This window comes from Sus scrofa, chromosome 8 (genome assembly GCF_054392235.1).
Source record: "Sus scrofa isolate SSC_HxYL_T2T_F1_AM1 chromosome 8, Sscrofa_HxYL_maternal_Yorkshire_Landrace_v2.0, whole genome shotgun sequence".
Lineage (NCBI taxonomy): Eukaryota > Metazoa > Chordata > Mammalia > Artiodactyla > Suidae > Sus > Sus scrofa.
The window spans coordinates 115646093-115663919 of NC_139390.1; the positions used below are offsets into that span (position 1 = coordinate 115646093).

General features: G+C 35.7%; 1 protein-coding gene and 1 long non-coding RNA gene across 51 annotated transcripts in view; one reads left to right on the plus strand and one right to left on the minus strand.

Moving 5' to 3' along the window:
* The window catches only part of CAMK2D (calcium/calmodulin dependent protein kinase II delta), a 308158-nt gene that overhangs the window by 264497 nt on the left and 25834 nt on the right, over positions 1–17827 (plus strand). For all 50 annotated transcript variants that reach the window (XM_084971005.1, XM_084970995.1, XM_084971004.1 and 47 more), the window contains 1 exon segment: positions 1133–1181. In XM_084971005.1, the coding sequence (XP_084827131.1) occupies positions 1133–1181 (49 nt within the window).
* The window catches only part of LOC102167944 (uncharacterized), a 101255-nt gene continuing 87888 nt past the window's right edge, over positions 4461–17827 (minus strand). The window contains exons 3-4 of the long non-coding RNA XR_014813142.1: positions 12578–12680; positions 4461–7192 (exon numbers count right to left, since the gene is read on the minus strand). This is a non-coding gene — a long non-coding RNA (uncharacterized LOC102167944). The remainder of the gene's footprint in view (positions 7193–12577; positions 12681–17827) is intronic.

The window sequence follows — 17827 nt, forward strand, 5'->3', positions numbered from 1 at the left end:
AAGAAATGCATGAAGACCCTTTGCTTTGGTTTTGTGTGTGTGGAGACTCTGGATATAGCTTTAATTAATCTGCCCCTTTGGCTTAAATATTATATAGGATACTTATATAAATTGATCCCTTTTTTGAATATTGAATGTCTAAAAGTATACTGATGTTTGCATCATTTTCCAGAATTTGTTTTTCATCAGTGAACACATGGCTGTTGATTGGAAATTTCCATTTTTTTTTTCGGCACTAGCCTTTAATCATTGCAAGTAGAAAATTGGGTCTTTCTTATGAATATTACTAAATTTCTTTGCTAGAAAATAGTTTATTAATGGAAAAATGTATCAAATCATTTTAAGGAATGTATCTTTATACTGACAGTTATAGTGTATTTTTAAGTGTGCTTATTAATCTGCAGCTTCATTTACAGTTTGTCTTTTTATTATAGGAGTAAGGTTCTTAACAATAACAGCCAGGTTTTAGTTTTAAAATGAATGAAAAAAAATCTAATTTTCCTTGGGTAAATTATTTACATAATTCCATTGTGCTGGTCACAAACATGGAAATTCTTCTTAAAAGCACTTTCAGCATATCTCAGCTTGGTACCCCTAATCTCTTCATCAGATCATTCAGTGAAATGCTTTTTTCTTACAACTGAGTCAGCAAATAGCTTATAAACTCAGTGCTCAGTTATTGATAATAGTGCCTTATGCAAAGAAGGGGCTAATTTAATTACTAATTAGTTAAAAATAAAAATGATCTTTTTTAAGGTTCAAATTCATTAGGCTAATATATTCAGTTCCTCAGCAATACTTAGAGGAATCATGCCTTATGGGTACTCTTAACACACCACATCCTTACACAGCTCGTAAAGTAAGTTGCATACATCTGCTGCTCCTACACGTCACCTCTATTTATCATGCTTCAGGGATTAGGCAACCAGAGTACTCCCTTTGTGACATGTTTGCAGCATTTGGCATTTTATTTCTGTTAAAACCACTTAACGTATTTGTCCATTTGCATGTCAGCATATGCACACAGCCTGCTGAAGAATTTTGCATGATATATACATCACTCACCAATTTTTTGAGAGAGAGAAAAGTTAAGCTATTGTTTGCAACTTTAAAAGTGTTTTCTTCTCAACAGGAGTCAACTGAGAGTTCAAATACAACGATTGAGGATGAAGATGTGAAAGGTATGATTAAATCAGAAGTAGAAAACCCCGACTCAGAGATGCATATATATTAGGGAAAAAAAATTGTTTCAGATAACTAAAAAGTTTAGGAACTAGGCTTATTCTGAGACACAAAAATATGTTTCTTTTTATAAGGACATTATTGTTTTAATTATATGTACTGATTTTGTCCGTTTTTCTTCAGATTACAGTCTTTTCTCTGTCTTTAAACTATAAACAGCATGTATACAAGCACATTGTGATTTTTAAACTAGTAACGACAGTTTGGGATCATAATATCACATGGTAATTTTGTCAGCCAAGAGGTAAATACAAAATGTATGCCTAGAAAACAACTTACATTCAAGAAGGGAGTTTAAAACTCCCTTTAAAAAACTTTTTAATAACCATTTTTTAAAACTTTCAATGGGCTCAAGTAGGTTTCAATGGAATTCTGCATTTGGCTACCTTTTTAACCTCGATTTTTCATACACTTTGCTACTATGTTCTTTATCTCCAGTCATTTGCCTGGGCATTATGTTAGCTCCGTACATGAGTCATTGCCAGCATTTCTGCAGACGTCTTAGCACTTTTGCACATACGTACTAAACACATACTTGCAAATACTTTTCTACTTTTTGGTCTCATGGCTGCTTTAAAAGTGTTCTTTTTGCTTCATTTGTTTTTATAATTATGTATTCTTAATTTGGTGTATGTAACTCAATTTCTATAGGCCACTTAATTAGAAGCCATTCCAGAAGAAGAATGGGGGAAAGGAAAGAACTATTTGAGGAAAGGACGTACAAGACAAACTCAGAGAAATGATTCATCAGATAATTAAACATTATTCAGAAAGATTATCACCTAATAGTATCACACAGGCTTTAATTCTATAGGTGGCATTAGTAAGCTATAGCTTTGAAAACCTGCTTTCCTATTATAGAATAAAGAACCTAGAAATTGTCAGGTCAAAGAGACATATAGGCAATTTGGGAAATAAAAATGGCTATAGACCAGAAGTTGCCAGTCACCTCTGCTGACTTCTTCCTCTTTGGTCAAATAGAACAGCTGACACTATTAAAGTGTGGTCTCTATTTATATTAGCGCACTGACCTAACTCTGCTAGAGGTAGTCAGTCATTATTTTTTACAGTGTAAAGGTGGATAGCTGATTAGAGGGTTTTATTTAGTAGGGCTATTCATCTCCCTCTTGCTCCTGAGCTAAATTTTGAACTGAAGTAATTTTATGAATCATTGATGCCAGTCATATTAGATAAAGAGATTTTTTTTTAACCAAATAAGCAGATGTGCCATTTAGTTTTCCCAATGATTCAGAAAGCATCATCTTTATAAGTATTTTGGATTCATTAGCTCTTTCAGCCAAGCAAAATGTTTATGTAACTTTTACATTCTTCCCTTGAGCAAGAATCAAAAAGAAGAAATAACTGTCCCTTACCCACTGGTAAGACTGAATCTTTAAATAACTGAATAAAATTAGGACAATACCAACACCTCACTGTTTGCAATTCATGCTCCAAAGAATATGTTTATTCTTTGGTGATCACAGCAGGGTTTTAATAAGTGATTTTTCTTACCTGAATTTGACTCTTCACCATTCTGTATGTTGGATTAGGATGATTGCCTTTAATTTATGTAAATGTCAATATATCAGCAGAGTCCCTGACAGTCTTGTCATATGGCTCAAATGTATGCAGTAAAGTGAAATTAAAACAGTACTTCACAGAAAACAGTTCTTCTCTTCAAATCAAAATGATAGGAGTTTCATCCTACCTCTGGGATTTCACAAATTGAGACAGTATTTGTCTTTATAGCTACGCCGAGTCTATACACACCAGATGAAATTAAGTGTACTATTGAGATCAAAAGACATGTCCAGTTGATAACCGAGCCCGAAGTGCTTTCATTCATTTCCTTGAACTCCATGAGTAAATGATTTAAGTGTCTGCTTTTTGGCCTAGTGTGGGTGTGGCCAGAGTCACACATGACACTTTAGGCCCCCTTTGTCTTCTTGTTAAGACCCATAGAGCCTTTTGGTGGTTAACCTTTTTTTAATACTGAATGATACAGGGAAACTTAGACTAGAAGACACTTTGAAAGATCACCCAGACCATCATTCTGACTCTTAAGACAAATAGTACATAAAATTGTCATCAGTGTTTTTAATGTATTTATTATGGTGGTGATAGGCTTGTATGGGAATCTCTCCATTAATCAGTGTACTGTCTTTCAGAAAGACCCTAATATATTTACACATTTGAATGACTGTGCTCATTTCTGTTCACCTCAGAATTTGCTGTAGCTCTGAAAAGCTTGGTACGGAATGTGTTAGAACACAAAGTTACCCATATGTCTGACATCTAGGAACTCACAAAGACCAGTTGTATAGCTTGACCGAAACCATACCCTCACTGCAAAACTATATCCCATCCACCAAATTGGGTGTCTTTCTTCCACAGTACACTTCCCAACCTTATCTTTTCCGTATACAACCTTGTCATCAGGGTGAAACACCGCACTTTTAACAAATTCTTAAAGGTACATTCCCATAGCATGCTCCTCCATGCAGCCACATGCTGCACTCATGCTGCCGGTTGTCCCAGCTAACACTAGCACCTAGACTTGCATCGTTTTGTGGTGGTGTATGATCCCTTGAACACCATATCACATGCTTCTCATGCCAATGTATCTACACATATACATTCTGTCCCATCCCTAGGACCAACAGCAGGGGAAGATTCTCTCCTCTCCACTGTAAAGAAATGTAGGAGGGGAAACTAATACATCAAGGTGACTGAGCCAAAGGCAACAATGAGGTGGACCAAGAACAGAGTACCTTTTTATGGCCTCTTCTGGAGGAAAAGCAATTGTCAAAGGAGGAAGAAAGCAGAAGCTGTGGTAGTTTAAGGGTCCTTTCCGTTCAGTGGAACCTGGGGCACTGAAAGAGCTAGGATTTGGAGAAGACCCATGTTCCCTGAACTCTGCTTATTAGTTTCAATTCAAAATGCCCTTTGGCTTTCAAGAGGCTAATCTGTGTTACTTTTGTATCTAGGCTAGCTCAGTTCTCAGTTTCTTCATTCATTCAAGACCTATTTATTGAATGTCTCCTATTTGCCTGAGCTCCTCATCTTCTCTTTGTGACCTAGTCTTATTCAAGAGCTTTCAACAACTCAGTCAAAACATTTTACACAGAAAAAAATCCTTTGTGCTATAATTTTTAAGCCATTTATTTTAATACATACGAAGGAAATTTACTGAAAAAGTGAGACCCAAGAGAAGTGCATTTTGTATCTAAAAATTTTTTATTTTCTTTTCTTAAAAACCTTCAGCATTTAGTTATAACCACAACATTTTCCTCTCAGTCATCCTCAGGGATTTATGTTGTTTTACAACTCTTCTTTGTGAAAAGCTTCTGGTTTGGTGTTTTTTCCTCCAAGATGGTGTGCTGACTTCCTAGTGTTGACCTTGTGAGCAGCTTCCTAATTTTGTCCCATATTCAGAAACCGAATATTATCTCTAACACTACATCTGTATACTCAGCCTAATGGAGAGATGCTAATAGTTGAAAAAAAAAAGTGAGTGTCTTAATGACGCATAGTTATCACCATAGAAGCACTGTGATATGAACAGCCCATTATACACTTTTTTCAAAGAAGCTTTTCCTTTAGAAATTATCATGTTTTCAAAATAGGATTTTTAGGTCCAAAATTGTTGAAATAGTCATTCCATTTTGAATATATTTTTAGTAGAAGAATTACATTCATTAATTTCAGGCATCACAGGAGAGTTGCATCAGTAGCCTTTCGTGAGTAGATGGCAGTGCCAACAGGACTGACCTCCATTGGGTATGGGGGTGCCTAAAGCCAGTGGAATATGGCAGCAGTCCTTTCTGAACTGTATACATGTGAAGACTATCCTTTGGTTTGTGGCTGTAGCCACGGTTTGCAGGGCCTGTCGCTGTGTGCCACAATGCCTCTCCACCTCCTAGCCTGCTCGGGACCATTGCTCAGAGCCAGCTCCTTCTTCCTGACGGATGTGCATCCGTTTGGTCCACCCGCTGCTCTTTCCCAGAATGCCAGAGCTGTGCAACACCTGTCCAAGTTGGGCTCCTTGTGCCCTTAAGTGATCTGTCTTTCATCCTGCTTCCGGCATCTCCCTTCAGCTCACCATTCAGCAAATTCTTGGATCTCTTGCTGCATTTCATCTTTCTTACAGGTCTAGGCCCGTGGAGCTCTGTACAGCGAGCAGAAGTGTATTGCTGAGACTGGCTGTGTGTGGGGATTTAATACTTGTTTATCCTCTTCTTCCTTTTGCTGACAAGTAGGTGACCGGTAATGAAGCTACATAGAATGTTTGCGTAAGGCCTGCTTTAAGGGCACAGTTGTTGACAGCCTTATGTCTTAAGTGGGGCCTGGTATGTGATGACACCTGGATATGAGAGTTGCAGCTAATCTACAGAATCACTTGATTAATGAGCTTTGTGTATGTGTCTTTTATAAATCCGGACATTCGTGGATAGTGTGATGACCAAATACTCAGATTTAACTGTTCAGTGCAAATCTTCGTGTCTATGTAGGCTTCCCTGGGCAAAGGGCCACTTGTTGCCAGTCTTCTTCACATCTTCATGCCGTCTGTAACTCAGCACTTGTCTGGCATGCATTTCCTACTTCAAGAGGATCTGTACATCAAGAAGCTCCTGGATATTTAAGGACTTTTGATAATATGTTCATTCCTTTAGGTTTTAGAAGACCTGTGGTATAGTGTAGAGTAACTTCTTTTAGGTTTCTAATCCAAACTTAAATTTTCTTTTTTTTTTTCTTTTTTTTTTTTTTTTTTGTCTTTTGTCTTTTTAGGGCTGTACCTGTGGCATATGGAGGTTCCCAGGCTAGGAGTCGAATCGGAGCTACAGCTGCCAGCCTACATCACAGCCACAGCAACACCAGATCCAAGCTGTGTCTGTGACCTACAGCACAGCTCATGGCAACTCTGGATCCTTAACCCACTGAGCGAGGCCAGGGATCGAACCCTCAACCTCATGGTTCCTAGTCGGATTCATTCCACTGCACCTCGATGGGAACTCCCCAAACTCCAATTTTTAAAAAGGTTTATTTACAAAAATTCTGTTCTGTATGTGTGTGTCTACCTGTGGACATTTTAACTTTTAAATCAGGACCAGTAACTTATAGGACTGATGCACAATTCATTCTACTCTTCCACCAACGTAAAGTCACTTCATTTTCTCTTTTCTTATTCACGTTCCTTTATTTTACCCCCCACACTCACTTTTTCTCTTTACTCTTTGCCTGCTACAAGATTGATTCGAATCTTCAGTTTGTAAGTGATAGCCTCAGACTTGTTTAACCCTGCTGGCAAAATATGGTGTCAAAACTCTTGACAACCCCAGCTTAGAAATCGCAACAAAGCAAATGAAAACAACTAACAAAAACACATAGCTACCCTTTTATCATTAGAAAAACATAGGTTCATTCTAAGTTAGTACCCTTTCTCAGTTTAAAGTTTCCAAAAGAAAATTCTTTTAGCAAATTTGCAAACATTTGTATGCACTTTCAGAAAATTCCATAGGAAAATAATGTAGCATTATTTATTAAGTACTGCTTAAATTTTAAAAGCATGTATAAGATTCTTGCCATCAGTTTCTAAACCTTAAGCTACCAGATTTTTTACTTTGAGTTTATTTTAAAACCTCAGAGTTTAAAAATCTTACATTTACTATCCATAGATATTAGTTTATATGGAAGTTAATACGGAGGTAATCAGACTTAGAATTTATATAATTAGAGCGTTCCCATTGTGGCTAAGCAGGTTACAACAAACCCAATTAGTATCCATGAGGATTTGGGTTCAATCCCTGGTCTTGCTCAGTGGGTTAAGGATCCACCATTGCTGTGAGATGTGGTGTAGGGTGTAGGTTGCAGACGTGTCTTGGATCCTGCCTTGCTGTGGCTGTGGCATAGTCTGGCAGCTGCAGCTCCAATTCGATCCCCAGGCGTGGCCCTAAAAAGCAAAAAAAAAAAAAAAAAAAAAAAAAAAAAAAATTTTATATAATCAAATATTTCATGGTCAATAAGATCTAATTTACATTATAAAATAGTTATGTACATTGACTATGACTTTTTATGTATCTGTTTTTTAATAAGCTGTTAAATTTAACATTATGTGCACATTTTAAAAATATTTTATTTCCTGTCTCCTTTATCTTTTCATATTTAACTTCTTTTATTTTTTTTTTTTCTTAACTGATACAAAAAAATATTAGCGAGGATCTGATTGGAATCTGAAGCTACACTCTGTTTCTAGTTCCAGCTTTTATCCAGGTTGCTTTAAGCAAGTTGCATAAGTTTGTGGCTCAGGTTTCCCCAGGTTACAAAGTTTATATAATGAAATCAATAATACAGAGTTGCAGGATTTTTTTCCCTATCCCACTTGAATGCAATACTATTAATAGATTGTTATACGGTCTCATATTTTTAAAGTATGTGCAATCATACATCATAATATATAATAAACTAATATATGTTAATAACATAAACAATTCAAAATATAGAAAGGCATTTCGTCCAAAGTTGAATTAAATCACTGGAATCGCAGGAATAAATCACTGCAGTTTTAGGAAATGTTATTACAGTGGGAAAAAACTGGTGTCTGCTAACCTGTAAATCCAAAATTATTATTGTCCTAATGAACTATAAAATGAGTACTTTTAACTACATTCTAGTAAAAATTATTATAGGGCTGAATTTCATGTTTTTAAAGTATTTACCATGTAAAATTACTTTAACTTAATAGCTAGAGTTACTATTGGACTTCATGCATTTCTATGCAGAAGTTAAATCATAATTGTTTTCATCAACTATGAACTTATAATTCTGAAATTATTTTTCAGAATAAAATAATAACTTTAGTGAATACCATGTACTTTGCTGAGTTTGTATTATTTTCTACCAATTGAACATATCTAGAAATTTTGTGCAATTATATGTTTGTATCTTTTAGCAATTCTTCTGGTCAGTAAAGCAGCCCTTTTTTTCTGGTATGGATTTCTGCAGTATAATTCCTTTAATTTGCTCAGGAGAAACTAAGTCAAAAATAATCAAAGAAGTAAATCTTAGTCATGTGCATTTTTAATCCATTCTGCTAGATTACAAGCCATTCCATTTCAGATCAGTATGTTAAATGAAGAATTCAAATAGCACATGGAGAAGCAGAGAAAGCATTCCTAAATGAAGGCACTTAATAAAAGAGACTATCTAGAAGAAAAGGATTTTTATCATTTATTTGCATTTGGAATAGTATTTTCATTTTTCAGTTTAGTGCAACAAATAATCCAGGAGTACCTACAGTGTAAAGTGCACTAGGTAGGCCCTTGCCACACTTCTTGCTCTTATGAGCAAGTCAAGAAAAGATAAAGGTGATTTTGCATGATAATGTTCCTTCTTTGTTTCTGGCTAATATCCAGATAATTCTAAAACAAGGAATAATATGTCCATTGAAAAATAAACATAAGGACATGGCTAAAAATAGTCATATGTGAGCAAATACAGAAATTTTCATATGCATGTAACACATGCAATTCCTAACGAAGAGAACTCTATTTGAAAAATCCGGATTTGTTCAGTTTTTTTAAAAAAGATCATTGAGCACATACTATACTGGATATGACAGACTAGGCTAAGTTTCAGTCATATAGAACACTCTTTAAGGAATTTTTCTGCTGGTACATTTTCTCATTCAGCTGTTTTTGCTTTAAAATTTTATTCTATGTTAAAGAAAATTTCTTCCAAGGTACATGGATAAAATGTTTGTCCTTAACACTTAATGCATTAGGTAGTTTATATTTTCTTTCTTTCGGTCTGTCTTTCTTTTGCTCTGTAATAGTGTAACATTTCTCCCTTGGTCAGTGTCATTAAGCAGAATGTGCCAGTCCATCACATGAAAAGTAATGTCATGTTTGGTACATAAAGTCAGTTTTTGTTATAGGTATTGCTATGTTTTGTCTCCTCAGTTTTGCTTATGCATCTAGTCTTATCAGCAAAGTCTTCTGGTTCTCCCTTCAAAATACACTCAATTTTTTTTAATTGACTACTGCTCACTAACTCTTCTTTCGTCACCCTGGTCCAAAATACCATCATCATTTGCTTGTATTATAGACATGACTTCTTAGCCAGTCTGCCTACTTTGGCATTACCTGCCTATCTACTCACAGCACAGAAGTCAGAGTGATGCTTTTAGAATAGATCAGATCATGCTTTGTTTCTGCTCTGTATGGTCCATGGCTGTCAACCATTAGAATGGATTATAAAGCCTTCAGGGATCAGGACCTCCTCCAGCCATACTTTCTTTTCCTATGACTTCATCGCCTGTTATATGTCTCAGGAACTCTACCCTGACACTTATCATATCAAGCAGGTTGCTGCCTCAGGGCCTTTGTACTTGCCAGTCCCTGCCTGATATGTCCTGATACAAATTCCAGGTGCCTGCTGCTTCTTCTCTTTTTCAGTCTCTGATCAAATATTATCCTCTCAGATCTCCCTTGACGACCCTATTTTAAATTGTTCTCCTCCAAATCAAGCCTTCCCATTTTCCTTCTCTGCTTTATTTTTCTCCTAGTATTTATCATTATCTGAAATATGGATTTTACTTATTTGCTTACTGTCTCTCCTCTCCCTACTAGAATATAAGTTTTTTCAGGGAAGGGGTTTTTATCTGTTTTGTCTACATCTATATCCACAGTAACTAGACCAGCATTTGGCAATAGTAGGAATAATAAGTATTTAATTGATAGAAGAAGAAAGTATGAGGGAAATTGATCATGTCATGTCCTAACAGCCCTAAAATGACTGGAATTCTTTAAAAGTTATGATCACATCCCAACTTTTTATCTTCATGGGTTTTTCTCCACGTGTTCCCTGCCCCACCCCTACCCATAATGTAGGAGTTAAAAATACAGGAAATGAACATTTTTAAAGTAAGTCACAGGGTCCTCTTTCCTGTTTGGAAGGCGTGTGTGTGTGTTGGTATCAAACATAGTAGGTTTGAATTATAGCCCAGCCCTTCATGAGCTGTGCAATCTAGCTGCTCATGTAAACCTCTCTGTATCATATTATATAGGGTGGAGATAATGATGTCTCCATGCTTAACCATTTTTTTACCTTCAAAAGTGACAATTCCAGTCCATCCCACTCCTGGAAGTTTGGGGTTGGTAGTTAGTAGATGCAAACAATTGCATGTGGAGTGGATAAGCAATGAGATCCTGCTGTGTAGCACAGGGAATTACGTGAGGTTCACTTGTGATGGAACATGATGGGGGATAATTTGAGAAAAAGAATATATATACATATGTATGACTGGGTGACTTTGCTATACAGCAGGAATTGGCAGAATATTGTAAATCAACTATAATGGAAAAAATAAACGTCTTTAAAAAAAAGTGACAATTCCATATTGTTCAAACCTATCAGAAATAAAAGAAACAAAACATGGTCCTGTTGACTAGAAATAGTAGTTAAATGCCTGGCCCATGATGGGCAGTCAGCAAAACTATATTATTTCTCGCCATTCTTGCCTATAAGCAGATGATGTAAGCACAAAGGGTCACTATTAAAAGAATAATCCTTACATCTAAAGGGATCTGTGTTTTTTATGTTAGCATCAGTGTTTCTATTTTCTAAGCCATTTATTTTGATAAGTGGATAAACATCAGTAAATATTAAGACCTACAATGTAGAATCCAGCCCATCTGCATATATAAGCAAAGGTAGAAACTGCCCAAGTACAAAAAAATAAGTGCATTTTTTATTTAAAACCAAAGCCAATATTTTAAAAAAGCTTTTATTAAGGTAACAGTATTATTTTAACTGGTCATGAATTTTCAGCAATTAGATTGTTTTCATTCACTGGTTTTTGGCCTCCATGGTATCATATAGTAGGCACTCAGTACATTAATGAATGAATTCTGAGCTTTTTACAGTAAGTTAATTTGGATTGAACTCTTAAAAATTTTTAGTTCAGCGACATTTTTTTTTTTTTTTTTTTTTTGTCTTTTTGCTATTTCTTTGGGCCGCTCCCTCGGCATATGGAGGTTCCCAGGCTAGGGGTCGAATCGGAGCTGTAGCCACTGGCCTACACCAGAGCCACAGCAACTCGGGATCCAAGCCGAGTCTGCAACCTACACCACAGCTCACGGCAACACCAGATCCGTAACCCACTGAGCAAGGGCAGGGACCGAACCTGCAACCTCATGGTTCCTAGTCGGATTCATTAACCACTGCGCCACGACAGGAACTCCGACATATTTTTTTTTTTTAATTAAACGTGAACTATTTTAAGTAATGACTCTGTCTTCCCTCATTTAACTGGTCATTTTATCCCTGGATGTTTTCAAGTGTTTTGAAATATTGGCTTACTTTTGAGTGTATCTTGATTACCCCTGATGGGAATAAAAGAAAAGTATGTAGACTGATTGTTTTGGACAAAAGTAAACAAAATACATATTTTAAAAGGAATATATCTATTCAGAATTATATAAACACTCTTCAGGCAGACTCCCTCAAGAACCATCCTTCCTGGAGATTCTGATTACCTAGCTCAGTGTTTCCTCGAAGGGCAGCCAAACGTCTTGACAGAATTTAACAGCTTAAGTATTTGTTGGTTTTTTAAATAATTCATTGTAAGAGTATAGAGTTCTTTATTAATATCACCACGTGTGGTTATTTACATTATGTCTATCTAGCAAAACACAGATCACAAATATTAAGAAGAGAATTTTGGATTTTAGGCAAAGTTTGAGTAATAGACAAAAAAACCCATCATCACTATGTGTTTTCACATTTTAAAAGAAAGAAATTTGCTCCAAAATGTCATTTGCTTTCACTTTGAACTAGAGAATGTTTTCATTTGGGGAAAATAACTTGCCATGGTGGTATCTATTTTGGGTACAGAGTATTTTTATTCTCTACTTAGCCTACTTTACTGGGAGTTATAGTATTCTAATCAAACGTTATATCACATTATATAGAGTTAAGGTGAACAAAAATGTAAAGAAGTTGCTGAATAGTTGAGAAATACCTCTAAAAAGGTTAATGGTCTTTAATGACAGAAAAGGTAGCTTATATGTATGTACTGTAAGTTACATTTTATGATAATTTACATTTATAATACATCCTAAAATAAATGAAAACGACAGTAATATATTGTTCTGAAATGTATTGTTTTACAATCCTTACTGGGCTGACATTCATTAAAATAAGAATAACTTTACTGGTCCTGTAAAATTTGGCCAAGATATTCCAACAAGTGTTCATTGACTGGGGGAAAAACAAACAAACAAACAAAAAAACAATGCACAACCTAGATTTGAGAGTTATGTTTCAGCAACCTTACCTCAGTGACCTGAGGAGTACAGCCCAGAAAGCAGCCTCTGAGACAGCTCTGAGGAACTGTTCCAAAGAGGTAAGAGAGGAGCCAGGATATATAGGACTTTTTGCTGAAAAAAAAAAAAAAATATATATATATATATATATATATATATATATATAGTGAAACATCAAAATATTGCTGCTAATCACAAAAAAAAGTTAATGCTTTTAGGGCTTTTCTGTTATGGGAAGATGCAAGAATCTGGGCTTATGGAAATTATTCCTTTGATATGTATCTTAACTATCTAGGGCCAGTATCTTGTTTTTCCCATCCTGAATTCCCCTCAGGGTGCAACCATCCGGAAGCTGCAATGGCTGAGGGCTTAAGGGCAGCAGCATCTATACTTTACTGAAATGGGAGGCAACATATTTGGTCCAGATACTTTTTTTTTCATTTTCTATAGTTGATTTACAATGTTCTGTCAATTTCTGCTGTACAGCAAAGTGACCCAGTAATACATATATATGCATTCTTTTTCTCGTATTATCTTCCATCATGTTCCATTACAAGTGATTGGATATAGTTGCCTGTGCTATACAGCAGGACTTCATTGCTTATCTACTCCAAAAGCAATAGTTTGCATCTACTAACCTCAAACTCCCAGTCCACAAACTATTAAGTTAATTTTTCTAAGTTGAATTTAGAGCAGAATATCCCCAGCCGAATTGGATATATAGTGCCAGTGTGAGGTATCACTTTAATAAAAAGCATTCGCCATGAGAACTCATTTAAGAATTTCTGGTTTGATAGAATATTTTCACCCTCCCAAATTAACCTTTGAAAAATGTAGTAACTAATCACAGATATGACTCTTGGCCCTAGGAATCTTATTACTGCTATCTGTCACATGCATGGGGACATCAGAAGAGTTATAGGAATTCACATCATTTTGTGAATGTGTATGTGTATGATGAAAATGGGAGGTTATTTTCCTCCAAACCTAAGTGAGTCTTGCAAGTTGTGACAAGCTGTTGTAAATGTATCCAGACTAACTACAGCTATGCTTTTCAGTCTATTTTCTGACATCTCAGAAGGTGACAATAATAATCAGATCATCAAAGTTAGGCATATAGGCACATATATCACACTGAGCCCTGGCCTTTTCCATAGACAAATGCATTATACAGTTGACTTATCAAGGGAGTCTATTATTTTCCAATAATTTTCCAAATTAAAAAAAAGTTCCTTAATTACATGATTTGTGCCATAAACTTTTTTCACTAATTCTCTTATTTACTATTGATTGTAGAAGCTCTAGTTCTTTTAAACAAAGTGTGGGTGAGTCTGGGGTCTAGGTCATGTTTTGTGAATTGGCCTTTCTTCTTCCACTTCACTAAACCTAATCTGCCCTTGCAATTCCCATTCATTGATTCTGGAAGCATGGATTAGATAATGATAGACTTTGCAATGCAAGCTGCTGGAGATGAGAATTAGCAAGAAAATATGGGGTTACAATGACAGCAGATGCCACTGCATATTCTTGGGCAGTAGTAAGATCTTGTCAGTCTCATCAAGGGAAATGGCTCCAATGAGATGAGCACTACTTAACACTGACAAAAAAGTAAAATGACATAATTAAAGTATCTGTATAATCTATGTAGTGGTGGGTAAGAACCGCTTAGTGTTAACCTCGTTAAGGCAACACTGGTGTGAGAAATACATATGATTAGGAACCTCTGGGAACCTGGGAACAAGGGGAAAAGACCTTTAAAAAATCATATAAGACTCAATATATGTAGTGCCAGCATAATATTTTTTCATACTCTATAGTCAATCTAGTTCTTTCTCAAAAATATCCAAGGGGAGTTTCCGTCGTGGCTCAGTGATTAATGAATCTGACTAGGAACCATGAGGTTGTGCAACCATGTGATTGCTGCTTGCTCAGTGGATTAAGGATTTGACCTTGCCGTGAGCTATGGCATAGGTTGCAGACATGGCTTGGATACTGCATTGCTGTGGCTCTGGTGTAGGCCAGCAGCTACAGCTCTGATTAGATCCCTAGCCTGGGAACCTCCATATGCCACAGGAGCAGCCCTAGAAAAGGCAAAAAGACAAAAAAAATTAAAAAATTTTAAAAAATCCAAGGACATCAATTAATTTTGGTGGATCTTTTTGCTTGTTTTTTAATTTTTACTTTTTGCAAAATGAACAAAGATATGTGATGGTTTTGTAGAATATCCTCCTTAGCTCTTCCTGCATTCTTTCTTTTTTTTTTTCTTTTTTTATGGTCATGCCATGGTGTATGGAAATTCCTGGGCCAATGATTGAATTGGAGTTGCAGCTGCAACCTGCTGCAGATGAGGCAACACAGACCCAAGGTGCTGCCATTGGATTCTTAACCCATTGCACCACAGTGGGAACTCCTCTTCCTACATTCTTGATCCAAGGGAGCACTCATGGATCAACTAGTTGAATAGTTCAGGAAAGTGTAGTTATAAATAAACTTAGCTAAGAATGTATTCTCTTTTTTTCACTGAACTCAAATTGTATACTTTTTATAAAGGAGTAAGTTATTTAAAAGAAAATTAATGATAAAATAAGCAACACCAATAGAAATCATTGAAAAAATAAAAGCCTATACTCATGGCTGCATGGGATTTTAACCCTTCTCCATATTTTATACTACTGACTATTCATGCTGAAGGACAGAGCATTAACAGATTGACATTTATTTTTGACCTGAAAGATATATGCCCTGTTTTGGCTAATATCATGTAAAATTGATTAGAAGAGGTTAGTTAGAATCATTACAGTTCCAAGATCTGAGGAAAGCTGGATTTCCTTAATGACAAAGCAAAACCCCCAAAAAGGTACCAAAAAAACCAAAAACAAAAACAAAAAACCTTATAGACTACAAATTTCGTCTTAAATCTAAGCAGTTGATAGGAATCTTTGAACTAATTTCTTAAAATCTTTTTTTTTTTCCATGTTGTCAGCTCTTAACTGGAAGTGGTACCACACCTATCTGATTAATGAAGTATCTTAATACTTAACATACTCAACAGTATTCATAATGTTTTTCTATTTCTAGCTTCTACAAGTCAGCTGGGGGTGGCAGAACAGTTATTTTAATGTGGCTGGGCTGAATTCTTTCACATCAGCAAATGTTCCATATAATGATACATAGCTTCTTCAGACTCTGAAACTTTTATTTAAGCCATTTTAATGAAAATCTTTATAAATACTTTATACATCCTTTAACTTAAAAAATAGCAAATATTTTGTTTCATCTTCAGATTCAGACTCATTTTAGGAATGACACTGCCATATTTTGTAACCCCAACCTTTTTTAAAAATCTAAACATATTTTCACTTATACTAAATAATCCCAATGCCAGACTTTTCTGTTCTTAAATATTTGTGCATCATTTATTGTTGGGCCATAGCACTTTTACAGGGCTAAGACTAATAGTAGTTACTTCCCAATAAACAATTTTGAAGCTAAGAAGAGTTAGTATTTGTAGAGCAAAGTACAAAGATGATTTGAATAACTTATCTTTTAAGTTCTTGAAGGCCTCTAGCAATTAAAGGGCTAAAATGTTGATGTTACTAAACAGGTGATTTCTGGATAATTGAGCTTTACAATAATTTCTTGAAAGTAGTCTTGAGTAGAAATTTGTTAATTTCCGGAGGTTATGTTTGAATAAAATACTATGGATTATTAAACCAATCAACTCCAGAGTTTACAACAGCTTTGATTTTAAAGCCAAAATAATGGAAATTACTCTCCCAGATATTAATTAACATATCAAACTAGTGAAATAAAAATAATCACTAAGAAACAAGCTGTTAATGGCATGGCAAACTCCGTACATAGCTGAGTTGATAGGCACCTTTTTCTATAAAACTATCAAGAGCATGAAAATGATCCTAATTTGTATATTTGACTAAGATAATAACTATTCCCAACAGTTATTTTTACTAATGGCAGCATGGAAAAAGACAATAAAACCGTGGGATACCAGTTTTGTGAAATTGGTGTAATAATTAATTACACCTCTGGCCTAGTAATTAAGTGGTCATTCACTTTGCCAGAGAAAGTTCAAAGGCATTTAGGTGGCTCATTTAAGTTTATGATTTCAAAATATTGAATTAGGCACTGTGGGCTGGAAAGGAACATAGATTTGTGAATTAAACAGCAGACAGCACCTCAGCCAAATACAGCGCTAGCCCTGGCACAGCTTCTAAGCTTGCTGGATGACTTGAGCAAGTCACTTAACCTCCCTGTCCTTCAAGTCTCTGACAACCAAGTGCCCAATAACTCTGAGACGTGTAAAAGTAGTAGTTAAATTAAACGGTAAATAAGTAGAATTGCTAAACTAAGATGCTACACCTCAAAAAGGCTAACAACGATTTTACTTGTTCAATGTTTGATCATTGAATATGTAAATCTTTAGGCACAGTTCACTGAAGATTTCAGTATTCAATACTCTGCTTACATTTTTGTAAATACCAATTTGCGTGTATAAATTCAGTTCATTTCCTAGGCCAAGTTTTACTGCAGGCCAGCCAGGCTTCTGAATAAATTTTATTATTAAATAGTTTCACTTTTGCAAACTAATAAATTCAAAATCTGAACAAAGGTTCAGAAAAACCCAAGTTCACGTAACGTGGATCTTTTTCTCCATTCAACTTTCTTGAAATTAAGTTTACTCACTGACTAGATACGCTAGTTTATCATTCTAGACCTATACAGGTTACTTCACAATTCAAAATACTGTTGCCTCACATATGGTGGTCACTGCTGATTCTGAGATCTGCAAGATCTGTGAGTGCCCAGTTAACATAATCACAGCCAGAGTACTGCCAGCCATGATCATCTTCACCTACGTATTTGGCCTTTATCTAATGTTTGAAATTGTACACAGCACTTTATATACATTGTCTATGTATTTATTTATTCATATGTGCATACATGTACAGCCATTTACTCAATTACTAGGTGTTAAAGGTAGAAGGTGGTGAAGTCCTAGTCAGATCTGTGACTGTCCTATGATAATCCTGCAGGAGGATGCAGTGAACTCAAATAGCCATGTCTGAGGCACTCAGAAAAGTTCATACAGAGCAGATGACATTGGAGCAGAGAATGGAAGGAGAAAGGAGCAATGAGGGGAAAGGCACAGAATTATCAATGAGCCAGGACTGGTTGGGAAAGAATGAGTCGTTTGGTGTGGTTGTAGATAGATTATGTGCAAGCCCTGGGGGAAAAGAAGT